This window comes from Somniosus microcephalus, chromosome 14 (assembly GCF_052327205.1).
Source record: "Somniosus microcephalus isolate GS21.2 chromosome 14, FLI_Smic_1.0, whole genome shotgun sequence".
NCBI lineage: Eukaryota > Metazoa > Chordata > Chondrichthyes > Squaliformes > Somniosidae > Somniosus > Somniosus microcephalus.
Genome location: NC_141000.1, coordinates 62,295,549 through 62,319,588, shown reverse-complemented (window position 1 = coordinate 62,319,588; position 24,040 = coordinate 62,295,549). Strand labels below are relative to the sequence as shown.

At 41.2% G+C, this 24,040-nt stretch overlaps 1 protein-coding gene across 1 annotated transcript in view; it reads left to right on the top strand.

Annotated features, from left to right (window-relative positions):
• gap43 (growth associated protein 43) overlaps positions 1–21,255 on the top strand; it is a 276,865-nt gene extending 255,610 nt beyond the window's left edge. The window contains exon 3 of the mRNA XM_086006584.1: positions 14,302–21,255. Coding sequence (XP_085862710.1) covers positions 14,302–14,387 — 86 coding nt within the window. The 3' untranslated portion in view covers positions 14,388–21,255. The remainder of the gene's footprint in view (positions 1–14,301) is intronic.
• The last annotated feature ends 2,785 nt before the right edge of the window (positions 21,256–24,040 follow it).

Sequence of the window (24,040 nt, the reverse complement as noted above, 5' to 3'; positions counted from 1 at the left end):
TGAGAGCTGGCTATATTCAGAGTCAGAAAGTTCTATCTGGCTGGTGGCATGGCATGTTGACTGCAAGCTATTCAAAAGTGACTTAACAGCTTTTCAAACAATAGTCACACGAGAATGAGAAAAGTCTTGAGTCAACAAAACTCTGAAAGTGAAACTCAAACCAGGAGCTCAACTGTCAAAGCATCAGCACTCGTTTAGTTTGTACGTTTTCTCATTTTATGGTTTCTATCCTAATATGTGTTTTGTGCTGCACCGTAAAGATTTGCCACAAACTCTTATGGGATTTTGGTAGAAGAAAATATGCCCAATCCTGTAAAGTTGGTGGCAAATATCAATAATTGCTGAGGCAAATCCCAGAATTCCATTCCATGGAATTGGTCTGCGAGTCCCCAATGTGATGTATAAATATCCCTCTCCTAAAAAAAGCTATTGAAGAAACATAATGTAGTTATTGAGTGGAATGATATCTAACAAACTCTCTTTCAGATTTGTGATAATACAGTGCAAAACATTTTTAAAGCCTTGGTCTCAATTCCATTGTAGAACAGCTGCACCAACATGTGTGCGAGGGAAAGAGAGAGAGGTTATCGATGGGGATTGGTCTCCATTAGGCATGTAATGAATGCCTATTTTAGTACAACGCTCTGTTGAACAGACAGCAAATACTGCAACAGTGTGATGAGCATTGATCAGTCCCTACAGTGTTCTATATTCTCCCCACATCCCAGGACATGGTGCTCATTTTATCTACCTCAGAGGAATGAAAGGTTGAATGAACTCTCCTGGGATTCAAACCCAAGACTTTCTCATCCCACACCAGATTCACAAAATGCCTGAGCTATCTATCCTGTGAAATGTTAATGACCTCACCCTTCATTGTTCATTGGCAATAGAGTGACTGAGTTTTCTGCTCTCCTGCGGGCAGTGCTATGAAAATCAATGAGAACTACTCGATCGCTATTTTGATCATTTTTTTTGGATGACATGTGTTGCCTGCCTTGTAACTGGAAACATCTCTCTTTGAGTGAAAGGCATATATACCCATTTGTATGCTGCTAGGGAAGAGAGATACACCTTTCCGTCTCTCCACTAGACCACTGAAGTTCAGACAAATATTCACCTCCAACACACCAGGGATTAGATTGATTTCTAAGTCACCAGGATTCAATACATACTCATCACTGTACTGTTACGAAACTCAGATACAATCCCTCCTCCGCTACTACACATATTCACCACTAAACTACCAAAGGGATTAGATTCATACTGGCTTGTAAACCACTTGATACACATACTCATCACGATGCATGAAGTTCCCATTAACTATTCCTAAACCACCAGGAATTGGACATTTACAAGTCACTCTGCTTCCAGAGAACAGAGACACAACCTTGAACATCACACACATAAAAAATACTACTGAGGATCGACACATCAACCCCGCTATTTACGGGGAGACGGGGAGGGTGTGTAGGAGGCCGAAAATGGCCGACGAACTTGGCAAGGTCGGGGACGCGGAGGTCCTGCCGAACTTAATGGCAGGACTTCATTATCAGTTTTTTGTTCCATTTTCCACCCGGCAGCCAGCCAAATTGACAGCCTGGCCGGTGGCCGGGAGAGGAAACCAGTGTCAGGAGGCCATAGCTGGGGACCATGATCACTGGGGACATGTAATTGACCCAAGCAATTTCTCCCACCCACCACCAGGATTCTAGCACGTATGCTAGACTGACACCCCAAATTTGTACCAAAGGAGTGCTGGGGTTTAGCATCTTTGAAAGTGGATAAATCTACAGGCCTGGATGAAATGTATCCCAGACTGTTAAGAGAAGTAAGAGGAAATAGCAGAGGCTCTGACCATCATTTTCCAATCCTCTCTGGCTTCAGGTGTGTTGCCAGAGGACTGGAGGACTGCTAACATGGTACTGTTGCTTAAAAAGGGAGAAGAGAATAGACCAAGTAATTACAGGCCAGTCAGCCTAAGTGGGAAAATGATTGGAAAAAATTCTGAGGGACAGGATAACTCTTCATTTAGAAAGACACAGATTAATCAGAAACAGTCAGCATGGATTTGTTAAGGGAAGGTCGTGTCTGACTAACTTGATTGAATTTTTTGAGGAGGTAACGAGGAGGGTCGATGAGGGTAGTGCGTTTGATGTAGTCTAAATGGATTTTAGCAAGGCTTTTGATATGGCAGATTGGTCTCGAAAGTAAAAGCCCATGGGATCCAAGGCAAAGTGGCAAGTTGGATCTGAAATTGGCTCACAGGCAGGAAACAAAGGGTAATGGTCGAAGGGTGTTTTGTGACTGGAAGGCATTTTCCAGTGGGGTTCTGCAGGGCTCAGTACTGGGTCCTTTGCTTTTTGTGGTATATATCAATGATTTGGACTTGAATGCAAGAAGTATAATTAAGAAGTTTGCAGATGATACAAAAATTGGCCATGCAGTTGATAATGAAGAAGAAAGCTGTAGACTGCAGGAAGATATTAATGGACTGGTCAGGTGGGCAGAACAGTGGCAAATGGAATTCAATCCAGAGAAGTGTGAGGTAATGCATTTGGGGCGGGCCAACAAGGCAAGGGAATACACAATAAATGGTAAGACACTGAAGTGCAGAGGATCAGAGGGACCTTGGAGTGCATGTCCACAGATCCCTGAAGGTGGCAGGACAGGTAAATAAGGTGGTTAAGAAGGCATACGGGATACTAGCCTGTATTCGCTGAGGCACAGAATATAAGAGCAGAGAGGTTATGCTTGAACTGTATAAAACACTAGTTAGGCCACAGCTAGAGTACTGCGTGCAGTTCTGGTCACCACATTATAGGAAGGATGTGATTGCACTAGTGAGGGTACAGAGGAGATTTACGAGGATGTTGCCAGGACTGGAGAATTTTAGCTATGAGGATAGATTGGATAGGCTGGGGTTGTTTTCTTTGGAACAGAGAAGGCTGAGGGGAGACCTAATTGAGGTGTATAAAATTATGAGGAGCCTAGATAGAGTGGATAGGAAGGACCTATTTCCCTTAGCAGAGGAGTTAATAACCAGGGGGCATAGATTTAAAGTAATTGGTAGGAATCTTGAGGAGATTTGTGGAAAAATGTTTTCACCCAGAGGATGGCGGGGGTCTGGAACTTAATGCCTGAAAGGATGGTAGAGGCAGAAACCCTCATCACATTTAAAAGTACTTGGATATGCACTTGAAGTGCCAGAACCTACAAGCCTACGGGCCAAGAGTTGGAAAGTGGGATTAGGCTGGATAGCTCTTTGTTGGCTGGCATGGACAAGATGGGCCGAATGGCCTCCTTCCATGCTGTAAATTTCTATGATTCTTTGATCACGTGGGCCAACCCAACCAATGAAAGAAAGGGATAAAGGGATGCTTCATTATGTACGGAATCCTCATAAGTATGAATGGGAATACCCCCAAAAATACATGTACACTTCAAATAAATAAATAACAAATCATCACATATTTAAAATGAATCAGAATAGCATTTAATTAAATATTTAAAACAAAAATTGTGAATTTAAAAAAAAATGTACATATTTTAAAGGGGCTAAAAATAAACTTAACTTATTTCACAGGTTTTTAAATGTATAAATTATTAGGGGAAAATGTATTTTTCTGTTCAAGTGTTACACTGGTAAAAGCAGGCCTTACGCTTCGCATGCCTAAACTTACGTGGCCCCTATACGGGCACGTGCGCACCTCATACGCACCCGTAAGGTGCCGCAAATTACGGCCCAAGGAGAATTCTCCTGCTTATTTCCAAATAGTGAGATCTTTTACATTCACCTGAGGGGGGGGCCTCGATTTAACAACTTACCCTAAAGGCAGCACCTCCATCAGCGTAGAACTCCCTCAGTATTGTAAGTGTCAGCCTAGATTCTGTGCTCACGTCTCAATACCATAATCTCAGACTTAAAGGCAAAGCCAAAGCTGCCAATGCAAATATTTTCCTTCTTAGAGCTTCCAGTGTGGAAACCAGGCGGACAGGCAGATAATCTGATCACAGCAACTTACTCCCACCGATCCCACTGCCTCAACACAGGTTGCAATTTTAACTTGCTCTTTTGAGCAGGAGAGACACTCAGCAGAAGGAAGCAGGGACTGCGTGGGAAAGCCGTTGTGGTTTCCACGCTCGGCCAACCTGGTGGCAAGAGAAGCCGGGGCCAGAAGAAGACGAGTTAATTTTATTTATTTGTGTATACCCTTGTAGGCTCCTCCAGGCCCCACGAGGAAACCTTGGGCCTCACCTGCCCCAGGCTTCCCTCTCCCCTTCCCCGACTGCGATGCCCTCACGACCCTCTCCCAATCATTTACCAGACTGCCGGGGACCATTTCATTTCTTCAGGTCCCCAGTGGAGGTTTCGTGCTGTTCAAATTCCCGCTCCCACCTGCTGGCCAGCTAGCACTTCCCAGCGGAAAGGGAGACTGGTGGGATTGAGACCGATGAGGTCCGGGAGTTGAAATCTCCTGAGCTGCATGATGCGGCAGGTCAGGCAGTTCACTGACTGTCTTGACCCCTTGCTCATTCCCACCAGAGGGAGTTAAAAACGAGGCTTAAAGCTTTGCATATTTAGGACCTGTGACTGCGTCAGTGCTGGCTGAGGCAGCTTGTTTGATATGAATGTTCCAACTGTCCTTCAATACCTAGGATAGCCCAAAATACCCACAAAGGATTGATAAACCATTCTAATTTCAGGCACTGTGCAGGGCAGCCAAGAAGCACATCAGAGCACAGGATAAAGAATTTAAGCTCCTTGCCCCAAACCTGGAGTTCTGACATCTCTAAGCTCAATTGCTGCTGAGTTTGCCATAGACCAGAGGTTCCAAGAGATTTGTTCCATTCTGGCTCCCCCACCCACCCCATTCAGTGTCTTATTGATGTGGGTTCTTCTGATGAATTGGTGCTATCTTCATAAAAATACTATAGTTGCTGTCTATCTCTGTCTTATGTCAAACATTTGCTACCTTTAGGTGAAAAATGAAAGACTTCATATGAATAAAATGTAGTGATCCTCTTTGATCAAAATGGCATTCATTCCAATTTGAATGATCAAAGGAGGAGATCTTGTTTTAAATTGGCCACTGATGCTTAATGAAATACTGTAATATGGGATATCAGAGCTTGGTTTTACACCACTAATAGTTTCTCCCTTTGCCTGTTCTCCAAAATGCTGCCTTGAGTTCTTTGTTCTCTGGAGTGATTATTTCAGAGGGAAAGAAGCACCATGTTGAAGGAACCCAACAAGCAGGCTGCAGGATGAAGCAGGAAATCAACTGCTTTAGTAGTGCACAAGCAACACTTTGCAGCATACATATTTGGGCCATCTACGTGGTATATGGTACTGTTGTTAGCCGTAGGTGAGAGTTGTGTAAGCAGTGAGGACCATCCACAGGATGTGGCATGCCCCTACTCAGAGATACTACCACTTCTGCTTAATTTTACACCTTCGCAGCTTTGCTATCTTTTTCCACATTGCGAGACTTGGAAACCAGACACCTTATGAAGCATTCACTCCTGGCTCTCACTCCAGGCATACTATACCTTTTCTCTCGGGGGAGGGGGGGGGGCTATAGAGTGCAAATTAGGGCAAATATCCTTACACCTACCTCATCCAGCACCCCCATTTCACCAGCCATCAGACAAGTGGTTTGGATCCTTTGCTCCATCATTTTCCCACTAACTTGGTTTCCTACCTCCACATTTGTTGTGCCATCCATTGGCTTTTGCCAACTGCTTCTTTTGTCTTCAGAAAGCCCATCTACAATTTTCAACCTCAAATTTCGGAAAGGCTGCCAACAATTTTTATCCCCAGTGACCACTCAATTGTTAAGTGACCACATCCCTTTAAGTCTCAGCAGCAGCCCTCCAAAGGCTGCTAACACGCCATACATTCAGGTATTCCAACTTCAGTGAACATGAGGCTCAATCCAGGAGCTCATCTTGAATATTAAATGAGGTGTCGACCCCAGAAGATGTGCTAAGTCTCCCATTTCCACAGTATGCGAATGCAAAAGCTTGCACTGCACTGGTCCTGCAGCCGCAGGCGAGTGGAAAATGTACCCATACATGTTGCATTTGAGAAAAAAAAAGTGTTCAAAATAATTCTCTGGAAGGAGTATTAAAATTGCTTGTTTGGAACAAAAAATTGTTTGTTTATGAATGAAAGAAGATGAGAACCTATGTTGCAAGTGGTTTTTTTTGGGGATGGATGAGTAACTAAAGTGGCCACTCCAAGGACTTTGACATTTTTTATTTTAAAAAATGTGATTATTTCCATCTTTTGGGAATAAGATTTGTTTTAAAAGTGAGTGGTGTACATTGTGCACGTGTGAGTGTTAACAGATTTTTATACTAATCAATTGCTTTTTAACGAATGTGAGATTTGATCGAATAACTATGGTTCACACCCTACAGACATATCAGACATGTACCAGATGCAAATCTTTTAGATAGGCAGATGTTCAGGAGCCCGAACCATATACCAAGTAAATGAGACACATTGCATATGGCTCCTATATAAAAGAAACCATATTAACCACCTTCTTTGTATCAAATGCCTTTGCTATAGCATCCTTTTTATATGGCTTCTGAAGACAGCATTTTAATAAGGAGGCTACTGTAGCTTTGATAAATTTTATATGGTTGTCATTATCCAGGTTCTTGCATAATCTATGCTGTATAATATCCTATTAGGTAGCTGCTTACTGGACTAATTCTACTAATATTGCTATAATATTAATCAAATTAAATTGCCAAACTAATTAAAGTACAGCTATATGAAACATAATAAACTTTTATAGTGCCAGAGTAAAGGATCTGATAAATGTATTGCCTGTCATTTTCCCCCCAGGTTTTACTTACTGTTGCAGGCCCTCTATGTCTTAAATACTTTTTTCTAACATTTCAGCTGTGATTGGTTGTCCAGTGTTGCAGTTCCTGTGAAATACCATTGATGTAATCGATCTCTCTGCCACCTCTTGTGCTGAGATTTGCTGAAAATAATTAATCCCATGTGCCTTTGCTACTGAACAAATTCCCTTTAGATTAGATTCTGCACAATATATATGCAATCTAATTTCAGTGATCTACTTCTTGACACATTGGCAAACAGGGAGTAAGTAGCGAGTACATAGCTATACACCTTTTTAGTTAGAGACATTTAATCCTTTAAAGACTATTAAAATGCTGTATCTGACCAAGGAACGCTTGATTCTATCATTCGATGGCAAGAGGACAAATGTGTTTTTTTTGCCATAATGAGCATACTGCCACGAAACATTTGCATTGCAGAGGTTCCTGTAGCACCTCTGACAATGAAACTTTATTGCAACCACAAAGAATACCACTGCATCAGCTGTCCTCATTAATAGTGTAAAAGTAACCATGTGAACAATGTGATATCACTGGTGTGATCGGATGTTCCATGAGACTATTTGTGGTGTTTGAGAAACAGCTCTTTTTAAAAAAAAAATGCCAATTTTCTCCCTTCCCTTTCTCTCCTGCGCCATTGACTCCTTGCTCCTGGATACATAAGCATCAGTCACATCTTTTACTCAAGTGGCAATTAATCATGTGTGAGCATGACAGGGAAAGTGGGCAGGCTGTTCAACAATGGGGAGTGGGGAGGCCTCACAGACAAGCCCAAATACCTTGGATCCATTGTGTAGTGAATCAGGAGTGGGAATTCTGGCTGCGCTTCCCCTCCTTATACCCAAGGGCCCTGAGGCCAAAAGGTAGAACCTCTGCCATTCTCTTGGCTGTGGTCAACACATTTAGCACAGACTGTGTGGATCACACCTGGAACCTTCTAGGCTCTGCTATTGACCGGATAAACTCACTGAGCGATCAGCCATATAGTGTTGACAGCTCAGCCGTGTGCTGATCACTGCTTCGACTTTAGAGAAGCGAGTGCGGACAGTAGGATGCAAGTACTGTAAATCAGAAGCACACTTTAAAAAAACCATAGCATATATATTAAGAATTCTCACAACTTTATAATAGTACAAATTATGAAGTAGAGTTTCCGCTTTGGGCGCTATTGGTGATTCGGGCGCAATCGGCACCAGTTTTGAGAGGTGCTTTTTATTCTCAAGGTTCCGCTCAAACTCATTTGCAGATCACCAAACGGAAAATCTGCCATGAACCAACGCAATCAGGCAAAGTTTTACAATGTAATTTTAAAAAATGTCCTTGATATATTTAAGAGTGGTAACTTGGTAAAGTTTGATAAATCCATTTTCAGCTGTATTAATCACAAAAAATAAGCATTTTAAATCACAGTGTCAATCCACTACCTGTAAGTAACCCGATTTTATTTTCTCGTTAGATTGGGGTACAGTAGTCAGTTCCTTAGTAAATTGAAAAAATCATTCAAAACGTAGCCGAAAGATCCAGCTTAATATTTGGAGCCTCCTCAATGGCCTGCAAACGAGTGCAATTAGCGGAAACCCCCATTTGTGATTAATTCAGCCTGGGGGCGTGGCTAGTTGTGGGTGGGGCCGACTTCTAGCACGATATTTTTAGAACTAGCGCAAAAGATCGCGGAAACTTGAGTTGCGCTTAAAATTCAAAGATGTTTTGCGCCGGTTACGCTGATATTGGGGGAATTGTGCTGAAAAAAGCAGAGCAATCGAGCGGAAACACCAGGCCAAACTATCACAAGCAAAATACTAATTCCTTGTGACAACGGGACGGAGTTTCTGAATGTACATATAGGTGGGTGGGGGAAAAATTGGAGTGGGACCCAGAAACACCAGGTCACCTTCCATTAACCAGTGCAGTCGGGCAGCGTAATTGTTTTTTTCTGTTTCTTTCCATTAAAAAGTGCTCCTTGACATATGTAAGAGTGGGATTCTGGTGCAGTTTTATTTATACAGCTGAAAATGATTGATTAGCAAAAATAAGCATTTTTAATAAGGGTGTCGTCCTCCACCTGTGAGTAACGTGCTTTAAAAGCCACTGAAAATGACAAAAAAAACTGAACCATTTATCAGTTGCATTGGTGTACACTGGTCAGCTTTTTAGTTAATTAAATATTTTTGATATGAAAAAACTTTTGGAACGTGTCTACTCGTGCCTGTGCGCCTAAGAAAATAAGTGCAATTTGAAGAGCTAACTAGTGTAATCGGCGGAATCTCACCATTTTGACCTGGGGGTGTGAACAGTTTTGTGGGTGGAACCTGATTTGGGCAAATTGAATCTTGAACCAGCATAAAAGAGATCGAGGAAAACACGAACGTAAGTGGTTTTGGCTGTAACTCATTTACGTTTAAAATTCTTCAATCTTTTGCGCTGGTTCGGCCAATTGCACTGGAATCTGTGCGCAAATCTAGCGGAAACTATGTGCCAACTTATATTACAATAAAAAGGACAGCACAGACGGAGGGGCTTCGAATGCAAACATAAACCTGGAGAATGTAATCACAATCTACTCCTGTTAATTTGAAGTCATCTTTTGTTCAATAAAACTTGCATTATCCAGTAGTTTAAATTAAATAATAGTAGGAGGCGATATTGCAGGATTTCAATTTGAATTAACATAATTCAAATTAAGCAACTTCGAATCAAGAGGAGCAGACTGTAGTAATTTATTAATGTTATGTTGTAGTGTGAAAAAATTTATCATATTCCAAACCATAACTCCAAGGGAGTTTCAGTCTGGAAAATGTTTCATTTGTTTCTTTTTACAACACTTCTCAATTAAATTAATTATTAACACTTGGGGTGAAATTGGGTGCCTTTGCGCACAGTTAGTGCCCCGGCTGACATCGACTCCCACCATATTTGGCAGGAGTTTTGCAGCGGCGCTACGGCATTGCGCCCCATCTCCTTCGCCCAGAGATCGTGACGTCATCGCCGTGCGTAACGCCCTGGTAGCGCCCAGGACCCGAAATTGACTTCCGCCCCCTGCGCAGCGCCGGGCGAAAATATAGACAGCTGCAGGAGGCGTGTATTGGGCGGCTGGCTGCTTCAGAGTCAATGATTAAAGGCGAGGTAGCCGAGGCAAGTAAAAAAAAACTTACCTTTCTTGTTCCAGTTTTTTTCGCGGGTTTCTGCCCTCGATCGATCAGCCTGGCACTCTGCTTGAGTGCCAGGCTGATCATGTGGGATCGTGACTGCCTTGGTGGTCTAGGTAGGTACTTTTTATATTGCAGAGCCTGCAACGATGGCCCTTCCCTTTAAGGGAGGGAAGGAGCCTTTGAACGCAGCAGCACTGCACGGCCCAGTGTGCAGTGCTGCTGCGCTCCAAGAAGGATGTGGAGAGCTTAATTTAGTGCTCCACTTCCTTCTTGGAGCACAAATGGTGAATTTTTCAAAAGTTTGAAATCGTTGGCACCTGGTGTATACTGAATTATGTATGTTCAAGGCATCAACAGATACTCTGAACTCAGACAACATTAAAATATTGGCATATATTTAGGACAAGTAACCAATAGCTTGGTCAGGTAGGTAAGTTTTAAGGAGTATATTAAAAGGAGGAGGAGAGTGAGGTGGAAAGGTTCAGGGAAGAAATTCCAGAGGTTAGGGCCTAGACAGCTGACTCCAAGGCTGTCAATGGTGGGGGATGTGCAAGAAGCCAAAGTTCTCAGAGGGTTGTAGGGCTGAAGGAGGTTACAGAGATAGGGAGGGATTTGAATAGGTGAGAGTTTTAAAATCGAGACGTTCAGGGATCGGAAGACAATTAAGGTCAATGAGTACAGGGGTGATGGGTGAATGGGACTTGGTGGAAGTTAGGTTATGGGCAGCAGTGTTTTGGTTATGGGCAGCAGTGTTTTGGAAGAGCTGAAGTTTACAGAGGATGGAAGGTGGGAGGCTGGCCAGTACAGCATTGAAAAACTCAAGTCTGGAGTTAACAAAAGCATGGATGAGGGTTTCAGCAGCAGATGGGTTGAGGCCGAGGCAGAGATGAGCAATATTACAGAGATGGAAGAAGGCAGTCTTAGTGATAGAGAGGATGAGGTCGGAAGCTCCGCTCAGGGTTAACTAGGATGCTAAGATGGTTCAGCTGGAGACAGTAGCCAGGGAGGGGGGGACGGAATCGGTGGCTAGGGAAAGCAGTTTGTTGCAGGGGCCGAAGACAATGACTTTGGTCTTCCCAATGTTTAATTGGAGGAAATTTCTACTCATCCAGTACTGGATGTCAGACAAGCAGGATAACAACACAAAGCTAGTGGAGAGGATGAGAGAGGTGGTGGTGAGGTAGAGTTGGGTGCCATCAGCTTATATGTGGAACCTGACATTGTGTTTTTGGATGATGTCGCCGAGGGGCAGAATGTAGATGAGAAATAGGAGTGGGCCAAGGATAAATCCGTGGGGGACTTCAGAGGAGCAGGAAGAAAGCCACTTCAGGAGATTCTCTGGCAATGACTGAACAGATAAGAATGGAACCAGGTGAGGGTAGCCCCACTTAGTTGGACAGCAGGGGAGAAGCGTTGGAGGAGGATGGTGCAGTCAACCATGTCAAAAGCTGCAGATAGGTCAAGAACGATGAGGAGGGATAGTTCATCATGGTCACAGTCACATAGGACGTAATTTATGACTTTGATTAGGGCTGTTTCAATTTTCAACAACAATACGACCTGTATTTATTTATATAGCGCCTTTAACACAGAAAAACATCCTAATCTGCTTCACAGATGCATGAAGAGAATGAACGACAAGACAAAGGGAGGTGGAAAAGCAGAGAGGTTTAGGGAGACAATTCCAGTGACAGGCACCTATATGGCCAAAAGCTTGGCTGCCGTTGCTAGGACTAATGGATGGAGTGATGCACAAAAGGACATTGTCAGTGGAATGGCAAGTTTAGAGAGGAGTGTATGATTGAAGGAGGTTACACTGATGGGGAAGGATGAAGCCATAAAGGGATTGAAGGTCAGAATTTTATACTTGAGACATTGAAGGGCCGGGAACCAATGTAGGTCAGTGAGCAAAGGGGTGATTGGTGATCAGGATCTGATTCAGCATAGAATACAGACAGCAGAGTTTTGGATGAGTTGATGTTGATGGAGGGTTAAGATGGGAGGCCAGCCAGGCGGGCATTGGAATAATTGAGTCTGGAGGTGACCAAGGCATAGATGAGGATTTCAGTGGTAGACCGGCTGAAGTGGAGGTAGAGGCAGGTAATGTTACATAGGAGGCAGTACGGGGTCATAATGATGGAGAGGACATGGGGGTCGGAACCTCAGCTCAGATTCGAACAGGACTCCAAGATTGGGAACATAAGAATTATTAGGAGCAGGAGTAGGCCATATGGCCCTTCGAGCCTGCTCCACCATTCAATAAGATCCTGGCTGATCTTCGACCTCAACTCAACTTCCCACCCGATCCCCGTATACCTTGACTCCCCTAGAGTCCAAAATCTATCTATTTCAGCCTTGAATATCAAAGACTCAGCATTCACAGCCCTTGGGATAGAGAATTCCAAAGATTCACAACCCTCAGTGAAGAAATTCCTCCTCATTTCAGTCTTAAATGGCCGACCCCTTAATCCTGAGACTATGCCCCCTAGTTCTAGATACCCCAGCCAGGGGAAACAACCTCTCAGTCTCCACCTTGTCAATCCCCTTCAGTATCTAATATGTTTCAGTGAGATCACCTCTCATTCTTCTAAACTTGAGAGTATAGGCCCAATCTACTCAATCTCTCCAGGAACCATCTGAAACAGTAGACAACGAAGGGACGGAGTTGCTGAAAAGAAAATGGAGTTTGTCATAGGAGCGGAAAATTATAATTTTAGTCTTCCCAATGTTTAGCTGTACAAAGTAAAGGCTAAGGGGGAAAAATTCAGTTGGTTGCACCACCCGTTAGCACCTTAAGAGGGCGCTAAGTGGGGCGCAAACCAACTAGCGCCCAGGTGCGGCACTGCCCACGCCTCCCGCCAAATTCAGCGAGAGGTTAGTGGTGGCGCTAACCATTAGCGCTGCGCCGCTGGCGACGCCATCATTGGTGTGCGCAGCGCCCCGCTCACGCCCTGGCCGCGATCTTCGAGAGCACCCCCCGATTTACCACCAGACGCTATGTCTGAAAGGGTCAGGGTGGCGTACCTGCGGCCGGGGAGGCGCAAATTAAAGGCGAGGTGCGGGGCGGCCATTTTTGTTGTTGGGCACCTGCCTGCGCTGCTGTCCCCGGCCTCCTGATCCACCCCCCCCCCCCCCCCGCGGAGTGCCGGCTGTGCTCCAAGAGCCCGGCACCTCTCTTGAGTGCCGGGCTCTTTTGCCTGCACTCCCGATCCCCGGGGGCCCAGCTGGGCCCTAGATCGCGCTGCACAAGGCCCCTCCCCTTTAAGAAGGGGAGGAAGGCCTGCAATACCGCAGCGCAATGTGCCACAGCGTGTGGCGCTGCAGCATGTAGCGCCACGATATTCACTCGCAGCGCCCCAAGAGGGAGGCGGGGTGCCTCCAGTAGCGCCCCGTTTCCCTTTGGGGCGCAACCGACCAATTTCCGGCGCGGGGGCGCTAATTTTTCGGGGGCGGCGGCGAAGTTAGCGCCCCAAGTGGGCTATACTGAATTTCTCCCCCTAAAAGTCTGCAGCATAGAAATTAATGTTGACAATGTTACTTGTAGGAAAAGACTTAAAGGGGGGAAAAATTGGGTGGTGCCCCTTTTGGGGTGCTAAGGTCGCCAGGGCGCTAATTTGAGTGTCGGCACGTAGCGCCGCATCATTGCAGGCCTCCTCCCCTGATTAAAGGGGCGGGGCCTAGCACTGCACGCACCGGGGCCCTGCTAGACCACTGGGAAGCAGGGTGCCGTGAAAACAGCCAAAAACTCAAAGAGGAGCGCCGGGCTGAGCGATCGTGGCCAGCACCCCGAGGGAAAAAAGAGGAAGGGAGCAGGTGCTGGCAGTCGGCCAAAAACAAAATGGCCACCTGACACCTGCCCCTTTTACTTGCGCCACTGCTACTGCAAAAACGCCCCCGACCGTGTCAGACATATCGTCCGGCGATAGGTCAGGGGGCGCAAGGGAAGTTTGCAGCCGGGGCGCTAACGAGACGCAAATCAACCAAATTTTCCCCCCAAAATGTATGTAGAGCATTCCTTTATCTATTATTTTATTGCGGGTGTTGATCTGTTTATTTTAAATGGGTCCACTCGTCCACTGAAATAGCAGAGATATCATACAAATGAATTAAACATTTATCCACGAATATTAATCGATGTGTGAAACAAGTATGCTGCAGTCAATCAATGGTTTTGACATTCATGATAATACACCATAGTGTTTTTCTCATTGTGAATAATGGTAATACAATTAGTTTTAATAAATGTCTCAATAAATTTGTCCTTTTCCAGATTCTGCAGACGAAAGTAAATCTTCTGAAAGTGCCCAAAACGAAGAAGTTAAAGGTGATGAAAAGGCCACCGAGGAAAATGCCTGAAGATGCAAGGGCCCCAACCCCAGCTACTCTCTCCCTTTGATGTGTGGACCATTCCCCATATGGCTAAAGGCGGGAAAGTTTTCCAGTCAAACAGTGTGGCTTAATTTAAATGTTCTTGGTGTTGTTCTGGCAGTTTGATGACCATCATTTGGAATTCTTGCACTGTACAAAATTTCTCTGGCTCTCTGTTTCACTGTATGCAATGTTATTTTAAGAAGTAAAAATGCAATGTTATTTTAAGAAGTAAAAATGTAAGTGAAAATGGTATCCTTTAAATGTGATGGGAATGAATATACATTTGTTTTGAGAATAAAGCAAAGTGCCAATTATTGGTGGGCAAGGCCTCATTGTGACCCTAACTTTGGGGTTGTTATTTATCTTAAACACAATCTCCATTTAATTAATTAAAATAACTAATATTTAATTGCAATCTAACGAATGAAACCTTATTTTAGTTTATCCAATGATTCATGAATATTTGATGATTATGTCACTGCCTCATAACCTTATACACAATTGTGCTGATGACATATGTTTGTTGAATGACCTTTGGCAGAATTACATTATGCATTAGGGAGAGGAATGCATTGTTTATTTACTTGCTAACCAACAGTAGTCTGCAGCTATAACATTTTGTGACCAACTGACTTGTATATTCCTCTTTCTGTGGTGTTTTCTGTGCTGCCCTGCATTTTGCTGCATTCCTTTTGTCGGTTCATCAGAAAATCTCTGCGGTTGGCCTTCACTAATTAGCTGTGAATTGGATAAATAATATTCCCTAATGTTAATAACAAAAGGCTGCTATTGCTCCCATTTATGTTTAAGGCTGCTATTGCTCCCATTTATATTTAATAAGAGAAAATCCCACACAAAAAGGAAAAAAGGTCCTATGAGATTTTATGGGAACAGGCAAAAATAGGAAAAAAAAGGCAGCTAACAGGACAGGACAGAATTCAAGTATATCGGATAATTTGACTATTATACATTATTGTGATTGATGTATTTGGGGATTTTCGCATGGGTTGTATCTCATTTTACATATACTTACTGCCTCTATGCATCAAACACCACAGTCAAACTACATGTGACTCCAGAGTAGTGCATTTAATTTATTTATTGGGATTCACACTTAAAAAAGGACTGAATCCTGTTGTGTGATGCTTGAATTCAAGGGTCAACAAGGCTATAAAATGTATAAAAGTACTTTTCTCTGCCATTAGATCTTATATGGTCCCTAAATAAGTTTTCAATTCCAGCTTTTCAATTAACTACACATTCCAGAAGACAAAATGTGCATTTCACTTGCAACAGTGCTAGCTTGCATGGAAACTGTCTCTAGTAATATATTACGAGGAAACTGATTCACGTTACTGCCTTAACTACAGGTCCTCACGCCATTCCAAAGACACATCCATCATGCCATGCAGCGTGTATGAAAGAATTAGCACGAGCACTGATCTGGACAGTGGGCTGAGAGAGAGTGAGAGAGGCTGCTCTTCCCTCTAAAGACAATACAACCACTTGATTAGGTGAAGTTTGCCCACCCATTGGAATCTGTCGGAAGTCAATACGAGGCCTAAAATCTAAAATGTCAGTGCCTACGAGAAAGTTAGTCACAAGTAAATCCATTTTGTTTGACCTATTACCCCCTCATTACCTCTCAAATCACTTATTCCTAGACATTTAGAGATTCCACCCTCAACTGTCTGAGAGGGCTGTTACTGATTGATGAACCGGTGGACGTTTCCGTCAATACAATATTGTAAAACTTGTAGTAGTATTCATTAAATTATAGAAATGTTGTTGTTACAACCTATCCTCACAGCTCTCATTGAATTTTTGCAGTTTTTTCTTCAAATTTTGTCTACACTATTATCTGCAAATCTTTTGGCATAATTTTGTTCAGCAACTGAGAATTGCAGACAACAACTTGAAAACAGAATGTTACACTTAGCCTTAGCCTCATTAGTTATCTATGCGAGTTCTCCTTAAAATAATAAAGGATTGTGTTAGTGGTTAGTAGCATGTTGGGAAAATGTACTAAAGCAGTGATGCACGTCACATGATAGAACATTATTGTTTATACACATGTATTATATTCTTCCCACTAACTAAAAGATGCCCTTGAGTGGTTTCTTTCATTTTGATACGGTTATGACAATAATTTGGTATTGAAAAGTAAAGCAACACTGGAGTGTCATAAGTCATATACTAAATAGATGAGCAGAACAAATGAATTCACAGAAGTTATTAAACCTAAACAATTCAGAATTCCTAAGCATTTGATTTGTTACATTGTGACAAGCATTTTTAATTAATACATATTGATTATATCCAGAAAAAGTTTCCCCAATTGAAAGTTAACTTCAAATTCAATTATTTTACCAAACACTACAGTTTAGCTGCGATACCATCACATGGACCTTACTATGCAATTGAGAACGCAACTGTAACCTTAATTTGGCTGCAGTTTCACTTTAAAAATGTAATAGGTTAAAAAAAAGGAAATGCAATGGGAGAGCACTCTAGTTAATATGAGCAGCTTCTGCCGCTTCTGAAGTAAAGGTTGCTCTTGGTTAGAACTTGTGTATGCAGAAGTTATTGGAGATTCTTATATTGTCTCAAATGATGAAGCTTTAATCTAAATGAGCATCTTGATATAATGTGCCTTTTCACTTCACTGAAGTAGGCCCGATCTCTTGTGTGCCATTCTCCGACAGCTGCTGCCACTAAAATCTCACACTGCGGCAAAGAATATCAGAAAAAGCTACTGAGTCACCTTCACAATTTACTCAAAAATGTACTTCAACACAAATTATAAAATGAGAGTTTTTCCCATTTACATTTCAAAATACTAAAGCGTGAAACAAAGAGCTTCTTGCTGAATACGACATTCAATCTGTTGCCCAACGACCAATATCTTCATTGTGTAAATCTGAATTTTGATGACCTTTCATCTTAAAACATAACTACTGTACAGATCAATGGCCTCCTCATTGTATATTAGTATCAAACAATATTGAGAGAAATTTAAATTCTTAATGTACTAAAATAGGCAGGGACTAGCAGTCCATTTTAAATTCTGCACTATTTACCACCACTTAACAAAAGTCAACTTTCTCTCAGTCCAGATACAATACTTGCCTGAAAGTGTAAACCTTTGGTGAAAAATAACAATAGTTCACACTTATTTGGTTACAGCAATTTTAACCATTAATGAACTTAAAAAGGAAAGTCAAAGCACAACTCATTCAAAAGAAATAACAAGATTGTTATTTCTATTGATTGGAGATATCAATGCAAAAAAGACACTTACGAAACATATCCCCATTTCTACTCCAAACTAAGCCATTGTCTGAAAATGTAACCAAGTTGGTATTTTACTCTGCTCACCAATAATGATAAGTCCACTTATTCGGAAGGAACTCTTGGCCAGTATGAAGTTCTAAAGCAAATTCTTGATGTTAGGTTCTTTAATCCAAGAAGTGTTCCTTCATTGGAGAACACCACTCTGATGGATAGTGATGCAATTCCTGCAAATCTGTGCCTATTCCTTTAGGCCTAGGTTTTCAACTAGCAAATGTCAGCTAAGTGGTTTCATTCATTCGTTTCAGAGCCATACATAGAAAATAAATATGGTCCTTTCAGTTCAGTACATTCAAGCAGAAAAGAAACCTCACTGCACAGGATGAATTTTTTCAGTAATGAGCAGATGTTAAGTTCTTGTATTAAGCACAACAAAATGCCAATATATTTTAGACTTTGTAAACTATGGGACGGAGATAATAACATCTGCAGAGGACTTCACAAAATTGAAAATGAAGAGTTTTTTATGTCAGGGTAGATTATACAAGTAAATGTAACTCACAGCAACATTAACTGGAAGTACAGTTGATTGGAATTACTTATTAGGCTTCAGAGAAATGGTTTAAATGTTCTGCCTTGAACTTTGTACTGTGACCTTCCACATCAATTTTTTATTGGCGCTGTAAGAAAATTAAGCCAAAAAATGTCACTTTTAGTAAATGTGCATTATAAAAACCTTAAAGATAAATTCTTATCCCTATCCATGATAAGAAATCCATACTTAATTGAAACTTTGAAAAGCATCCAGTTTCTCCTTAAATAAAGGCCATTTGACTTAAAATTATCAGACAGTTAGTGACTGTTTTAATATTTTTAGCATCGTACTCTGGAATCACATTTTGTCTATGATGCACATTGGCAATTAATAGTTACTATCTGACATAGTAGTTGGTTTTGGTGTTAGTTACATGTTTTTAATACTGTATTACAAAAAGTTGTGAAATTCATTTTTGTTACTGGTCTATTTAATTTAAACAAAATTGAACATAGATAATTCTTTATAGTCTTAATAATCATCATCCTCTATGTTGACTGTAATTCTGTGCCATGAATACAACCAAAGCTATTGTCATATTGTCCAGTTGCAAAGGTAGTATCCTTTTCTGGCATAATTAGCCTGTCACTTTGAACATATCATCAAGCTTTTTGAAACTGTTCCACTTTTCTATAATAGCTTATTACACTTATAACTAAACATGATGATTGTTTCATGCAGTACTTGTTAGCATATTAATACATTTAGTTCAAAATGGTGATATGAACCCTCTTTAAAAAAAAAAAAGTTTATGTAGGCCAACAAAGGGATACTGTCTATTTAACCTTCTATAGGAAATTTAGAGGTCAACATTAATGGTCTTGAAGGCACAATACATTCTACTTTTCTTGTCTTGGTAACATAGGTAAGTATTAAAAACTTTGTTAATCTCAGCACAAATAGGTTTTTTGATATACTGGCAAGCTTATACTTCAGCATGTAGGCAGACAGCACTAAATCACTATATCTGTTTCATACATACCACCAAAAGCTTTCACTGCAAGCAATCATTTGTACTTCAGTACATGTCAAACCTCTAGTAAGGCAGCATTTGTTTTATTGTGTCCTTGGGCTAAATAATGTCATCTACTTGGATATTTTTAATGCTCACTGTTATTCAGTCTTATAGCTGCCTCAGAGGATGGATGTTTGTAACATCACAAGTGAACAGGCTTTTGCTTGATTATTCCGCAAGGTCACTTGCTGAAGACTGTTGTTCACTAATTGGAGTTAATAGGGGATTGAATTAACCAGAATTTCAGCCTGTTTTAATAATGATTCTTGCCCAAAGGTAAAAGCAATTAATGCATACACTGGTACAGTGTGATTTCATATGTCACACCAAGCAACAACATGGTTGTTTAAAAGGATGTTTTTAACCTACTGTTTTTAAGATGAACACAAATCACAGGAAACATTTAATATTGTTCTTGAAGTAACTTTTTATAATGCTGTAGAATCCTAATTATCAATGTGAGCATGTTATGCATTGCCACTTGGACAGACCGTAAGCTTTTGCCATACCAGAAACTACTGCATTTAATGTCTTCTTAGAATGATATAGTTACAGAGCTAGCAAGAACTAAATACAAAAGAAACCTGTATTATTAAGTGGTCACCTTCCAATTTTAACCAGGTGGTCTCTTAATCCTCGCCAAGACTGAATCATTTCCATGGTTAGGTGACTAGAAGTGGGTGTATTTTGTAGCACATATATTTCTATTAGTCTAAGTAGCAATTTACAGGTTTTACTCATCAAAACAAAGCAAAGGGGACCACTACAGCTACAATAGTGTGCTGCCATTAACCATATTAGTATATGATTGCTTAATAAAGGCTTCACTCGCATCCAGACATGTGGCAAAAGTAGTGGGATTGGTGAAACAGGCCATTGAATGCAGGTGACTGCTTAACAAAAATAATTGCTTGTTGGGGGAGGGAGGTTTTAAAATGGGGGACACATGCAAGCTTGTTTTAACTGAATTTAGAACTCTTAGTCACTATCTTTTTTAACTGTGCTAAGGGAGTGTCCAGATTCTTTATGCATGCTGGTCATAGGTTTCAAATTGTACTAATGTTGTATTTGCTGGAGCTGTACTTTTGACTTGGAACTAATTGATGCTTAGGCTAAAAAGTTTTTAAAAAGGCTGCATGTATATTTCCAACTATGTTGCCACAAAATGAAACTCCAGCAGAGAAAACCTGTTGGCAGTGTAATTGTAATGGTTCACGTTTCAATATGTTGCCCTCCTTAAATATATGACCGGTCTAAAGTAATTAAATGACAGGTGGAGCCATCATTAGCCACCTTATATGTCATAGAGTCGATTTTACCTGTTGTCTTAGTAATAATTGTGTATTATAGAGTGTGATTATATTGTACTGGAATCCTTCCCCTTATTGATTGGTATTTTGAATCCACTGCAATATGGTGCCAATTAGGCTTCAAAGATATGCCCAAAGTACAGTGAATATATTGTAATTAATGAATATAATAAAATGAAAGCCCGAGTGTCCTAGTTTTGGTAAATCCTATTGAACATCATGAACATCAATGTTATCATGCATGAGCATGAAGTCTCAGACAAAGTACAACTCTTTGTGTTTTAACTGTTGACCATCCTCAGAGCACGGAGTTTGTAGTTGGAAGCATACATTTCTTTCAGCCTTACAGTGAATTTTTTGATTGCCTTCCTGCCTACTTGATTGGCCACTGCCTTACGCAATCCTGATCTACTTGCTTGGTGCTGTTGAGTCCTTGTGATGTTCTGTAGTGCTTGATTGCTGGTATTTTTGTACTGGTAAATTATTTTTACTCAGCAGTAATGATATTCTGAATTTGTGAGTGTGTGTAATTGGTGTGGCATCTAAGATGGCTGATGCAGAATGTGGCCTGCCTTTTTTCACGAAACGTCAGAGAGACAGTGGGGAGAATGAAAAAAATAAAAGTCACCAGTCTTCACAAAACTCAAGTCTTTGGTGTTTCCTTTTCATATGTGACTCCTTCTTAATATGTTTTAATACATTCAAGTGTTGGACCGCCACAAGAGTATGATATTTATCAGGGCAATGCCCTCTTCTTGTCAGTTAATCCCATTATAACTTTTGCCTAAAGTACCCTTTCTTCATGTTGTGTGATGAAGAACTGCAGAGAAAAACTTGGGGATTGATTATGGTAGTATTGGCCATAACAGATTCACAAAACTAAACTGTGTATAATAGAAAATAAGCATGTACAAGACTGTAAGACTCTATTATCAATGTTTGGTAACTGTATAAATCAGTCTTTTCCCTTACATTTACAGTAACATCATACATGCCAACTGGCAGAGTTTCAGACTCCCAGTCAGCTTTTCACCCCGTGGCAGTTTGTCAGCATTTCAGAAGAAACCAGAGGTTATCGATATGAATCAATCAAATTAGCTGGAGCATAGGACTGAAGGCTGTTAAAGCAAATCAATCAAATGTTTTTTTCTTCAACTGTTGTTTTCATATGAGTTTGAGAAGAAAACTAAAGCTGAGTTGATTTTTTTTTAGATTTGCAGAAACAGTGCACGTTTGCTCAGCATTTTCACCCCGCCCACCCCTGCTCAAATATATAAAACAAGTTGCTAAAATATACCTTTTAAATACTAAAGGAACTTTCTGGAGCATCCCAACTGTTGTATGTGAGCGTCCTGTCACTGCGCTTATGGAGGTGCTAATGATTGTTAATAATAGGAAGTGGGCTTATAGTGATGATGAATGAGAGTGCCGTTACATCTGAAAATTAATAAATAGCTAATTTTGTTTTCCTCAGAACAGCATGGACATCAGCCACTGTCATCAACTGATTAATGTCTTCCAGACATTATTGCTCATTTGCTTGAAGGAAATGGTTCTCCTTTGATTATGGATGCCTCATTGTGGCACAGCTAAGTGTAAGTTAATGCTGTGACATAAGCAAATGAAAGTTATCAATTTCATCAGTGAGCATTACAAGCCTTGTTCTCTGTAGCCTATATTACAGAGAATAATCAATATTTGGAACCGCATTAGAAGGCTGTGACACACGAGGGATTTGAATATATACATGGCAACCCAGAAAACTAGCAAAAGCTGACCCACAGCTTTAAAAAATCCGACACAGCCCAAAAAGATGACAACTCAAAAACAGCACCCATCATAGCTCTTATGACACATGAAGACAAAGGAATACTTTGTGTGGGGATTGTCTGTCATAAGTTCGACAAACAATCTGTGAAAACCTCAGAGAAATGCTGAAATAAGAACATAAGGAGTAGGCCATACAACCCCTCGAGCCTGCTCCGCCATTCAATAAAATCATGGCTGAACTTCTACATCAATTCTACTTTCCCACCCTATCTCCATATCCCTTGATTCCCTTAGTGCCCAAGAAGCTATCGATCTCAGTCTTGAATATACTCAATGGCTGAGCATCCAAAGCTTTCTGGAGTAAAGAATTCCAAAGATTCACAAACCTCTGAGTGAAGAAATTTCTCCTCATCTCAGTCCTAACTGGCCTACCCCTTATTCTGAGACTATGACCCCCTAGTTCTAGACCCTCCAGCTAAGTCTCTCAGCATCTACCCTGTCAAACCCTCTAAGAATTGTATACATTTCAATGAGATCATCTCTTTTTCTTCTAAACTCCAGAGAATATATGCCCATTCTACTCAATCTCTCCTCATAGGACAGCCCTCTTATCCCAGGGATCAATCCAGTGAACCTTCAGTGCACTCCCTCTAAGGCAACTATATCCTTCCTTAGGTAAGGAGACCAAAACTGTACACAATACTCCAGGTGTGGTCTCACCAAAGTGCTATATAATTGCAGCAAGACTTCCTTACTCTTATACTCAAATCCTCTTGTAATAAAGGCTAACATACCATTTGCCTTCCTAATTGCTTGCTGTACCTGCATGTTAACTTCCTGTGATTTGTGTATAAGGACACCCAAATACCTCTGAATACCAACATTTACTAGTCTATCACCATTTAAAAATTATTCTGCTTTTCCATTTTACCTACCAAAGTGGATATTTACACACTTCCCCACATTATACTCCATCAACCACCTTCTTGCCCAACCACTTAACCGGTCTATATATCTCTTTACAGCCTCTTTGCATCCTCCTCACGGCTTACTTTCCCACCTAGCTTTGTATTGTCAGCAAATGATATGCTCTTTGAAAAGAAGTGCGATTATGGTAGTTTTGATGGGAAAGAACAAAACACATAAAAGGAAAAAATGGCAGAATTAAAAACATAAATAGGCACGCTTGGCATATCAGCATTCTGCTGTAACTCCATGGAAAACCTGAGAGGAATGCGTAAATGGTTATTTCTCCAGTGTTTCCACTGAAGTTATGGTAAACAGTTGGGACATACCCTGTGGAAATACTACCCCATAAAGTGTTTCAAAAATATACTGTACAAAACAATCAAATTCCACTGCATTTTACAGACATCTGCCATCAAGCACAACCAACATTCAGGCCAACTTTCTATTCACACTCAACAGCACCAAGCTCATTTGACTATGACTGAGCAGCTGCAGAACAAAAGCTCTTTTCAAAATCTTCAAAAAAGGTAACTATTCTAAAAGGACTGGACAATACAGTCAGTTAACAAATTATCTTTGCACCTGTGGGACCTGGATTGATAAGACTGATGGGATAAGCGACTATTCTTTCTGTGAGTTTCTGTCAGATGCGTTCAAGGGAAAGCTAGATAATCACATGAGGGAGAAA